General features: G+C 40.1%; 2 protein-coding genes across 2 annotated transcripts in view; both read left to right on the top strand.

Moving 5' to 3' along the window:
- LOC139446262 (protocadherin Fat 3-like) overlaps window positions 1-4,233 on the top strand; it is a 121,186-nt gene extending 116,953 nt beyond the window's left edge. The window contains exons 66-69 of the mRNA XM_071227614.1: window positions 1,267-1,509; window positions 2,374-2,621; window positions 3,719-3,902; window positions 4,184-4,233. Of these exons, the coding sequence (XP_071083715.1) occupies window positions 1,267-1,509; window positions 2,374-2,621; window positions 3,719-3,902; window positions 4,184-4,233 (725 nt within the window). The remainder of the gene's footprint in view (window positions 1-1,266; window positions 1,510-2,373; window positions 2,622-3,718; window positions 3,903-4,183) is intronic.
- Window positions 4,234-5,174: 941 nt separating this feature from the next.
- The window catches only part of LOC139446263 (protocadherin Fat 4-like), a 50,406-nt gene continuing 43,125 nt past the window's right edge, over window positions 5,175-12,455 (top strand). The window contains exons 1-4 of the mRNA XM_071227615.1: window positions 5,175-5,563; window positions 7,284-7,477; window positions 8,168-8,407; window positions 9,862-10,119. Of these exons, the coding sequence (XP_071083716.1) occupies window positions 5,175-5,563; window positions 7,284-7,477; window positions 8,168-8,407; window positions 9,862-10,119 (1,081 nt within the window). The remainder of the gene's footprint in view (window positions 5,564-7,283; window positions 7,478-8,167; window positions 8,408-9,861; window positions 10,120-12,455) is intronic.

The raw sequence follows: 12,455 nt of genomic DNA on the forward strand, positions 1-12,455 counted from the left end.
CGTGTGCGAACCTACACTTAGCCTCGAACACAGGGTACAACACACCATATACCAGTTGACAACGAAATTACCTTACCGGCATATTATTTTGGCTGTTTATCTAAAATATCATACTCTGTATTGATGGCAAACCATTTGACGGACACCTTGACAGCAATATTCACGAGGCAAGAACGTCTACATGACTTTTTATCAAGCCCTGTTTCCACCCTTGCCATATCAACCCCACTTTCATGGTTGAATACGATTGGACTCTCGCACATATCGATCGTCCAATCAGAGAACGTTTCACAAAATCATAATCCATAACTGGTACATATTTGTATGAAACTGATTTAACCCTGACTTTCTTTGTTGACACGAATATGTCTTTTTCATCGTTTAAACCCCTCCATGATTGCCTGTGTTTGTCTGTCAGGGATAACATCGGTAATACTTTCGTTTTCTGATCGACAAGGTCGTCGTCTATGGTTGTCAAATCTTTGTGAAGCCATGCGATATGAGAACAGCAATCTGTTTAGATGTCGCGTTTTCATTACAAGGGACACAAGTCGTGATCTACGTGTTGTTGCGCCAGAATCGAGCCAAGACAAGTGGGCTTGATGTCGCAAGGGTGGAACTGGGCTTTGATATAAGCTAGTGGACACGCTTGCCTCGGGAAGATCATTGACGGCTGGCACGCGACCTAAAACACACCTCATCTCCCTTGTATTTCTCGCGTATATGCTCGGTTAAGTTTACTAAACTGAATTTGATAGGTGTCTCAATAAAGCATAATTATGTCATTGTAATAAAGTTTGTCATTTTCAAGCATATAACATTTATGTGTTACCTTGCCACTTTTTTCAGATAACAGCCATATAGCGCATTTTTCAAAGCAGGTATCAACGATAATATATCTAGAATGCATAGGAATGCGTAGTACCAATAGTAACAAACAATAATTGCGCGTCAATGAAACACATGGCATATAACCTTATCTACCATGCATTAAGATAATCGTTGCTGATTGGTTATTGAATTGGCAATTACTTCCTATGGACTCCGCCGACAGATAAGGTATATCTTCTGTCTCAACTTTATATACAGACCAAACTGAAGGGAACACTGATTATATTTTTTTTTGTAAATTAGCATGGACCTTGTGGTTGGTTCACCAGAGGGAAAAAGCAAACGAGCGAGGACGGTTAATGGTTAATGCGGCGTTAGTCACACAGATATAATTGGCGTTCACTTTACACATTCAACATGTACCTATTGTTACAGGAAACGACTCGACTTATTTTGACATCGACATGTCTTCGGGAGAAATGGTTGTAAAAAGTTTGATCAACCACGACGGAAGTTCTGGGGTTCGCGAACTTCATGACCTTGTACTGGTCGTCACTGACAAGGGAGGTAACTCTGCCAACACTTCACTGAATATCACCATCACCGATATCAACGACAATGCTCCTGTTTGTACACAGGCTCTCTACAGGATCAATGTGACGGAGAATACGACTTACGGTAAGTGTAAGCTTTGCAACCATAGCAGTGATGGCAGTTGTTGGATTCAGAACCAGGATATTATCAGAAGCCAAATATAGCAAAATATGTAAAGATTATTTTATGAAACAATAGCAAAGACCATTTTTTTGAGAAATGTTTTGGGTCGAGTAATTGTGTTTGGTTTTCAGAAGAAATAGTATTCTAACAGTTTAGTTTTGGACGGTTCGTTTTCCAATATACACGAGGGGCGTAACCAATTTTCATCTCGATATATTTCTACTAATAAAGGCTGAAAACGTTCACTGTCCAGTTATCAGCATACTGTCGAGTGCGGCGTTAAAAATCTTTGATTAATACATTAACCAAAACATCACGTCCAAACATTTATTGGATGTTTATTCATTTATGAGGTAATCGAATTCAGCACTTGAACCTGCACTTTGCATGTTGGGCATGTTCTTCATTTTACACTGTTTTGTTACGAAGTTAGATCCAGGGTAGAATTGGTCTTCAGCAACCCATTCTTGCCGTAAAAGGCGACTGTGCTTGTTGTAAGAGGCAACAACGGGATCGGGTGGTCAGGCTCGCTGACTTTGTTGATGCATGTCATCGTATCCCAATTGTGTGGATCAATGCTCATGATATCGATTGTCTGGTCCAGCCTCGATTATTTACAGACCGCCGTCATATAGCTGGAATATTGCTGAGTGCGGCGTTAAACAAGAAACAAACAAACAATGTTAAGAAGTTAAGCACTTCTATGCACTAACACCATGGAATGGTGTATGTCCTGTTATGTCATTCCACAATTTATGGGACCAACAGGCATGTGTTTCGTAAACAGATGACTCGGCAGTTTAACATTCTTCCTTCAACGTACAGAACACCCACTACTGAGTCTGACATGCTCAGACAGTGACAGTGACGACGTGAACCTCACCACCACGCTGAAGGGAGGTCCTGACAACATCACCTTTACGGTGTCGGGGACTGAACTGTTAGTGGAAGGCAACAGCATAGACTTTGAGGCGCTGGAGGAAGGGGCATCGTCATACATCCTTACCATCCTTCTTGAAGACAGACCTGGCAGGGAGGACTGTCAGAGTACTAATGTCATGATATATGTGCAGGTATATCAACATCTCATTCACCTAAAGTTTAAACTTCAATTTAAGGGAGGTGATATTGTGTTGAAGTATAAAGTTGCATTATGTATTCATACTTTGCAGTATATGGACCCAATAAACAAGATATAATAACATGAATGCTCAATACTCAAAGTAACTGTGGTCAAGTTGGTTGGTTGGTTGGTTTGTCGTTTAACCACGCACTCAGCAATATTCCAGCTATATGACGGCGGTCTGTCAATAATCGAGTCTGGACCAGACAATCCAGTGATTAATATCATGAGCATTGATCCACGCAATCGGGATCAATGACATGCATCAACCAAGTCAGCGAGCCTGACCACCCGATCCCGTTAGTCGCTTTTTACGACAAGCATAGTCACCTTTTACGACAAGCATGGGTTGCTGCAGACCTATTCTACCACGGAATCTTCACGGGTCCTGTGGTCTAGTAAAAATTAATTTGACAACTCGAAGTGAATAATTATTTTGAAGGTATGGACAATATGGCTTTACAGATAAGGCAATCATTTAACTATGTACACACTCAACTATTTGATAAGACAGAACAGGGATAATGGGAAAGACACACATTACATTTTCTCTTATTGGGGATGAAAGTAACCGCGATGCTCTCCATAATGTCTGAAAAGAACACATTTCACCACAAAGTCTGAAGACCTGATTTGCTGGCCGAGTTTGAAACGTCAAAATAGAAAAAGAGAGTTTTTAGAAAGATTGCTGGGGTTCCGAATTCTCCCTAATGAAACTTTTAAATCAGTTTAAATCTTAAAGTTATGTGTTTTATTCAAGCGACAAAACTCAATCCATGATCATAAGAAAGTTCTGTCAAAGCATAGTCCATTGTACAATTCTGACAATATCATGTGTATCACTTTCCAATGCTGATGACACTATGCTTGATATATAATCGGAATCGTTCGATTAATTCTGGTTTTTGCAGATATGACATCGGAAAGTGCTCCTTCGCTTTTATATTATGAACATCACCAAAAACGATAAAGAAGACTATGATCAGATTAAGCTATATTTGCTTTTGACTGACATATACCCATGAACATATTACAACTTCTGTACAGATACTGTCAAAGAACGAGTTTTCACCTGTGTGGAAGTACCCCGAGTCTGACAATGGGACATTCCCACCTGTAACTGTCCCCCAGGACGCCAGGACAGACACAGTCATCTCCATGTTCCAGGCCACTGACCAGGACACGGGCACTGACGGACACATCAAATATGCTCTAGGGGCCGTCTCAAAAGGTACAGTGTCCTGTAAATCGTAAATCGTAAATCGTATATAAAATTCAGACTCAGAAAGGTCATTTTATTATCCCCCTGGTCTGTGCGCCCGTCTGTCCATAATATTATTTTGTCCGGATCATATCTCTTAAACTAATAGGTATTCCTTCATGATACTTTGCACACACAGAAACCAGCGAGTCAGTTACTGCCTTTTCCTATTCATATTTGCATCAAACAATAAGTCCCAATTCCATGGTATTTTGTATGATAGCTCAAAAACTACTCTTGTATACGGACAGGCAGATCAGAGAGGAATACAGTCGTCAAGTTGGACAGATCACTCGTGTAGGACTTGATGTAACAGTCAGATGATTTGTTCTTTAGAATTGATTTGGGGTCGGGGTATTTGTCATCTGATGATTATTCTTTTAATTGTCTAACCAAATTTAAACATTTTTACTCATTTTATCAATAGGCGCATTCAATTGATAGGCGCCTGAGTTCAAAGTACATAAATATCAATGACCACTTCTTGGACGTTATGTATTGATCTAAATTTGCGTCATTTATGAATAATTATAGTAATGATGAGTGAAACTATCATCAATTTCAAACATTATACAAGAAACTCGAAATTGCTGTCAAAGAAATCGTACCGTAATATCTCCACATTACATCATGTATTTAGGGCGAATGAGTGAGTGAGTATGGTTTTTAAACCGCAATTATCCAGCAGCAATATCATGGCAGAAATGGGCTTCACACATTGTACCCATGTGGGGAATCGAACCCCGGTGTGACGTGGGAACGCTTTCACCATTAGGCTTCCACCACTATTTAGGGTAAAGCATTCCGTCAATGCGCTTCTCCCGTCAGAAACATAATTACTCACATTTGTCCTCCATCAGACAATAAATAAATGTTTACGACTTTCCTAAATATTGTAAACAGGTTTTAGCTGTCAACATGGCGGAGTCGATGTTACTAACAGAAATACATTTTATATCAAGATCAAACATTCACAAATATAATCAAAATACTTTTCGAATTCATATTTCTGGAAATGTAATGGCTTTGTTTCCAGTTATCTATGAAAATGCATGCACATGTGTTATTTATAAATGTTCAAATATGAATAGTTGCACACTATATTAACATTTGGGATTATTAAGATATGAGGGTTGTATGAATAACCCGATAATACTGTTGATTCATTGACTATGATCGATTTCTTTTTGGGTCATTTTCCTGTTTTTAGATACAGATGAAAATGTGACAGGCTTGTTTTCAATGGATGAATCTACAGGGAATTTATATCTTCAAGACAGTCTTCTGAAACAGCTGGACATCAAAATCGTCAAATATTATGATGTAGTTGTCATGGCAACAGACAGCGGGCTCTTCCCCAATTCCATACAAGGCTCTCTACGAGTCAAGATCAAACATTCAGGCAACCAGCCGCCTTATCTGGAGAAAACCATGTTTAGTGTCTCGGTGCCTGAATCCACTAAAACAGGTAGACAAGTTCTCAATGTTACCGCCAACGACCCTGATGGCGGGAACGTTACACTTAAAGTAGATGGGAAAATGTCCAGTGAATTCGCATTCGATAAACACACTCTTATATCAATGAAGGAACTGGATTATGAAGAAAAGTCATTTTACATCATTAAAGCAAGGTAAGTAAATTATTATTTTTGAACATCACTGTTAGACCAGACAATCCAGTGATTGACATCATTAGCATCGATCAACGCGATTGGGATCGATGACATGCATCAACCAAGTCAGCAAGCCTGACTACCCGATCCCGTTAGTCGCCTCTAACGACAAGCATAGTCGGCTTTTACGGCAAGCATGGGTTGCTGAAGACCTATTCTATCCCGGAATCTTCACGGGCCTTGAACATCACTGCGTTAGCATAACTTAGTGGCAGTTGTTGAGAGATAAGAAAAACCTCTTAGTTTACATTTTTTTAGGACATTATATACATTGTTATACTGAAATCTTTCTAAGGATCACCACTTTAAAAGGTTATACGTCAAACTGTATCCATCGGTTGAAATAGCTAAAGACAGTATTGCATGAAGACATGTTTCTTGAAGTCCGTAGTCATGTGCCATACAATGCCAACAAACATGTGACCAACAATCAGCCAGACCAACCGTCAAAATGAGAGTATCTGACCAAAATTGAAACGTAAAAAAGTCATGAAAATACATTCAATGTAAAAACATACAACCTCTTAGTAGTGCGTATGTGATTCACGTGATGCGAGCCTAGCCTGGCACCGTCGTCTCATGCTCCCAATAAGTGTCTGGATGGTTGCCAAGGGAAGATGTTTCTTCTCTTCTGTAAGAGCATTGCCGAGTTCCTGTAGAGTTATCGAAGGGACAGGGCGTCGTGAGAGGGCGATCTGTGGCTCGTTTTACATGTGTTGCACAGGGTTGACGTCAGGTGACCGGTCTAGCCACTCTATGCGGACAATGGTCTCCTGCTCTAAGTTGGCATCAACGATCCTTGCAAACTGTGGTCGTTCGTTATCGCTCAAGGGGATGAAGTGCGGTCCGTTTGCACCAGCATATTGTCTCAGAAACACACCCAGCCTCGTAAGACACACCTGTCATCGGGCCCCGCTGTAGAACATGGAGATCGGCTCTTCAAGCTCTACTGATCCCACCCCAAATCATGATTGAGTCCCCCCGCCCATAGCGGTCATGTTCGGCAACGTTGGGATCCTCAAATCGTTCTCTTTGTCTGCGTCACACTCGGGCAGGACGATCTGTAAAGTCTGGACAGTATCCCAATACATCAGTGAAATGTACCTGATCTGTCCAATTGACTTCAGCCCAATACAAACGTGCCTGCCTGTGATGTCGGGTCTTGGGGATGCGATTGCAGGCCTTCAGTGCCCGGTGATCAACCTCACTGAGACGATTACACACTGTCTGAGTAGAAACGTTAACGCAGGTCATGTTTGAGTATGGTGGCAGTCACGAAATGATGACGTCTTGCTGCAATCAGGCGAAACCTGTCTTCCCGCTGTGTGGTGGAACACTGTCGACCACCTGCATGTAGCTGGGTAGCTAATTCAAACGTCTGGTATAGATTCCATGCCCCTCTGATCACTCTTTGGCTGCCGCCAAAGACGTTCTGTTGACCCAGGTTCAAGCATGCCTAATTCTTCGTTCGTCAAACAACGTCTTTGACGCTGAAGGGGCATCGGTGCATTCAATTGTTGCAATCCTCAGAAGCAAATGTAGTGCCCCCTGATAATGATGTGCAACGATTATGTCATGATAATCCAAACAAAGGTTTCCTAGCACATCCTGCCCATAAGGTACTTAGTATATTACACAGGAATATTTCATAGCTGACCTTCACATGGATTTGTTTCAGAGCAAGTGACGGCGAAAATGACGTCCCGTTTTTCGTGCACGTGTCAGTGGAAAATGTGTATGATGAAGCTCCTGAAATAAGGCTTTCAGATGTTCGTGAACTTCCAGAGGAGATGGAAGTAGGGTCCTTCATAAGTGGCATATACAAGGTCAAGGACAACGACAAGGATGATAAGCTCACGTTCGTTCTGAAAGGTATGTGGTGTTCGTCTCCTTAATATAAGTCATTGACTAAAGCTGTTCGCTCAGATAATATGTATGTAATATAGACTATTGTCACACTCCATACTCCAGCGTATTATTTTGTTCACCATCTATCCTATCTCAATTAAGCACATAAATTCTCTCGCTTGTGAGAGTAATTTGATTGGGCGGATATTTCAAACCGAAACTACGGAGACAATAGGGTCTAGGGTACTTGAATATAGAAGGAATATAGATATAATACACTGGATTATTGGGAATTTGCTAATTCATATTTTGATAATGCAAAACGTTTTCAAAGTATGAATTAGCAAATCCTCAATTATCCAGTGTATTATATTCATACTTTGATGATGCAAAACGTCTTTGATCCGGGGTAGATTAGGTCTTCAGCAACCAATGCTTGCCGTAAAAGGCGAGTGTGCTTGTCGTAAGAGGCGACTAACGGGATCGGGTGGTCAGGCTCGCTGACTTGGTTGATGCATGTCAACGTATCCCAATGTGGATCGATGCTCATGATGTCAATCACTGGATTGTCTGGTCTAGACTCGATTATTTCCAGACTGCCGCCATATAGCTGGGATATTGTTGAGTGCGGCGTTAAACAACAAACAAACAAAACGTTTCACACAGTGTCTATAATTGATTGGGAAGTAATTGTCTACGTTACTTTCTGCACAGGGAACGACAGTGCCTATTTTGAATTAGACGTCACCAGTGGGCAAATGAGTATCGCCAAGAAAATAGATGCTGATGGGGAAGATGGACGCCAGATGCTTGATGGTTTAAACTTGACAGTGACAGATAGGGGCGGACTGGCCTCGAGTGTAATGTTCAACATCTCTATACATGACAGAAATGATAACGCCCCTCAGTGTGAACCGAGAGTGTTAAAATACTCTGTGACAGAAAATACAACTGGTACGATAAGTATACATTTTCTTACAATAAGAAGAAAATCTCACACATGCACGCTAGTACACACGTAAGCAAAGTCCCAAGGTGTATATCATCTATACTAAAGGTTGAACTAATGTTAATGATACGTTACTAGTAATTTATTAGTAGGGGGATTGGTCCTGGGACTGTATGATATTTGGCCCATATTTCATGTAACATATTTTCAAGCCCATCTTTACAAAATACATAATACATAAATATCATAATCCCTTATTATTTAAAGAAAAAGAAAACAATTAGTCATGCCCACCTTCCTATCCTGACCACCACCCAACGGCCCAATAATATATGACCAGTCCCTAAAAAACCATATCGTTGATATAAGCATGATCAAAACTGGGTGAGGTGAGGTGAAATGGGGTTTAATGTCGCGTCCAAGATTATTGCACTTATATAGCGACGTGCATGTACGTGTGTGGTGTTTGTGTGGCTGCTTGTACTAGTCCGGACTGATGCCGATTTATAGTGCTAGCTCACTGAGATACCATGCCGCAGTTTTAACATGAATACCCCACTCAGACACAGTATACTGACTCCGAGCCGACCGGTCCTTGTTTTAGCCCCTTAATGCCGAGCGTCTGACAGGGTAACAACAAGTACCATCTTTTAACGTCTTATAGTATGACGCGGTCGGGGATCGTACCCCGGACCTTCTGCTCTCCGGGCGGACGCTCTACCACTAGACCACGGAGGCGGTCTGATCAAAAATTGAAAACGGTGACATTTCAGTAATATTTGAAAATATTCTACGCCACGTTAAATTTAACATGGAATACAAGTTTTCATCACTGGATTACCGATAATATTTCCAAACCATAATGTGGGTGGGCGCATGTCTTTTTTAATCATTTTTTATGTCATTACTGTTAACTAGTAAACTACGGTTATAACGAACTCAAAGGGACCACTGATTTTAGTTCGTTACAACCGTAGTTCCTTATAAGCATATGTTCCACATACATATAACAAATGGCCGGGACAAAACAATACGTTCGTTATACCCGGCAGGTCTTTATAAGCGTGTTCGTTATAAACGTAGTTTACTGTATACAACAATGGAATGATACGTGCTGCTTCGTGTGCTTAATGACCCTTTACATTTGCAGATTTGTCCTTTCAATTGATTTTGTTTGTTTGTTGTTATGTTGCAATATTCCAGCTATATGACACCGGACTGTAAATAATCGCGTCTGGACCAGACAATCCAATGATTGACATCATGAGCATCAATCTACCCAAATGAGATACGATGAAATGCATTAAGAAAGTCAGCGAGCCTGACCACCCGATTTTTTCTACCCTTATAATTCTTGATCTTTCGGAGCCATAAACTAAGTATTAAAAATGGACATCAAATATTTTGAAATAGTCACTCTTATGGATCCGTGTAATGTCTTTGTTTGTGACTTTTTCAGATGTTTTAAAGAAACTGAACTGCTCAGACATGGATGCCGGCACAAATGGAGAATTTTCTCTTCAGATTATGGGAAAAACAATTGCCCACGTGTTCACCCTAAATGACAGTGACCTGATTGTTCACGGCCAAAATATTGATTTTGAAACCCTCAGAGATAATCCGATGTTGATCTCGATAATCGCAGTAGATAAACCCGATAAAGACAAGGCGATGACGGCCACTGTCATGGTGTTTGTGAAGGTAACAACATGGGAACGTAATTGCAACTTAATTAAGTAAAACTGAGTTAGTTCGGACCGGGATAATTCGGAAACCTCTTCTTTCGAGCGTTTGCTGTTGCCAGTTAGTCTGGACATTGTTTATTCCAGTCGTTGTAACTGGCAACGGTACCGTCCGTGTTGAGGGGCTTTACTGTATAACGTCATAAAATGAACGGTACATTGCACAGTTACATCCCATAGCAGGAATAGGTTCATAGTTGCTATATGTTTATTTATCAAGTTGATGTTTCAAAACCCTGAAACAGGCGAAAAGATATTGTGGTAACAGTGAAAAAAATCGTTGTTAGAGTGAATGCTGTTTTACGTCACAGTCAGCAATCGTTAAGAATATTTTATAGTGGACCTTTTTATGAATCTTGGCTAGGCGAACCAGTGGTTGATAGCTGGAACAACAATCAACGCTGGGGAAGGGTGACAGTCAGGCAGTTCACACATTGTATCCACCCGATTCTCATTTTGCCAACTCTCAGTGCATGTATGGGATGTTGTGAACCGTCATGAGATTCTTAATGGAGTATCAACGTCCAAGGGCTCTTGAAAAAGAAACTAAATACATGCATGTTATTAGTTATTGAATTATTAACGCAGATATATATGGCATTGCAAAGTGTATTTAGCCTTTGTGTTCCTTAACACATTATGAAATATTTGCATTAAGAACGAAACATGGATAATAAGAAATTATCATTCGTACCATGAGTTAAATATAAAAAAAATAAACAACATTCCATTGGATTTTCAAACATTTTATATAGATGTGACTTTTGTTTCAGATATAACGTCATACTAACACGGAGTGATGTAGTATGTATTCTTTATATCAGCGGAACTTCACTACTCTGGATGCTACAGTTTTGAAACAAATTTCCTCATCACGATTTGCTTATTACTGAAGCGTACGTAATGTCCGCATTTCGGAGTAAGAAAGTCCGGAAAATGATGTTCCACTGTTCATGGATGTGCATAATAACACAATCAAATGCGTAGAGTTACCTTAATACGATGTCGTGTCGAAACTTTGTATTGTCTGATACTTAGCAATGTGTTTTTTTACATTGTGTTTGATGTTTGTGATTGTTTGTTATGATCAAATAGTAAAAGATTAGCATCTTATGATTTTTTCCAAGAACAATTATAAATGACAGACATTTATTCAAATACGAAAAATCCATTAAATTTCTTGTACGTGAAATAATAGGTAAATGAAGTATTCATAACTTGATTACCATTTGATACACGTGAAATACAAGATATATTGAATAAGCAACACGTCTCTGAACAGTTGACATGTTTATTTTTTGACAGTGTGTTTAAATATTTCATATGGTCATTTGCATTATTTACGACCGTATCAGAGTTTGCCTCATTTGACTCATAAACAAATTCTTATCATGTATCGATATTCCTTAGGTTCTACCGAAAAATGAATTTGACCCCCAGTGGAATTCCCCGACTCCTGAACAAGATGGATCCTTCCCCAACATTACCATAATGGACTCGACCCCTAAAGGCACTGTGATAGCTGCTTACATGGCGACTGACGACGATTTGGGGATGGATGGGACTTTGTCGTATTCATTGGATTCAGTGACATCAGGTATTTGCTTTTTTTGCATCGTCAGTAATTCACGGTCTTTGAGACAATGTGTTTAGCCTCATCCGTTTTCAAGCGAGAAACTTTATCGTTAGCGCTTTTTAATCTGAGCGATCGTTGGTGTCAGTACTCGCTGGCACCCCTCTCTCGTTTCATAAAGCATTCTTAGTATTATGTCTAGTTTCATCTATCTTCTAGCATTGTGTCTAGTTTAATAGGCGCGGTCGGGTAGCCTAGTGGTTAAAGCGTTCGCTCGTCACGCTGAAGACCCGGGTTCGATTCCCGACATGGATACAATGTGTGAAGCCCATTTCTGGTGTCCCCCGCCGTGATATTGCTGGAATATTGCTAAAAGCGGCGTAAAACCATACGCCCTTACTCACTCTAGTTTGATAAAAAAAAAAACTAGTTTCGTGTCACGTATTTGTTTTTAAAAACTCGTACATTGCATCTACCTTCGCATAAAATATCTTGTGAATGCAGCTGATCAATGAAAAAGTGTTTAACGAACAGCCAATGTGCTCCCGTTTTAATTGAATGACAAGAGCCATATTTATAAAAAGGGAGTTTTCTCATGCAGGTAATTCAGGATCTCTTCACTCGTATGAAAACAGCGAGTGAATCTGTGTCTTGGAGTTAGAATAATTGTATGAACTATTTTATTGATATATACTTAATTTGATAATTCTAGTTGGAAATAACTTTGATTTACCGACA

This window comes from Haliotis cracherodii, unplaced genomic scaffold, assembly GCF_022045235.1.
Source record: "Haliotis cracherodii isolate W230 unplaced genomic scaffold, xgHalCrac1.p SCAF_6, whole genome shotgun sequence".
Lineage (NCBI taxonomy): Eukaryota > Metazoa > Mollusca > Gastropoda > Lepetellida > Haliotidae > Haliotis > Haliotis cracherodii.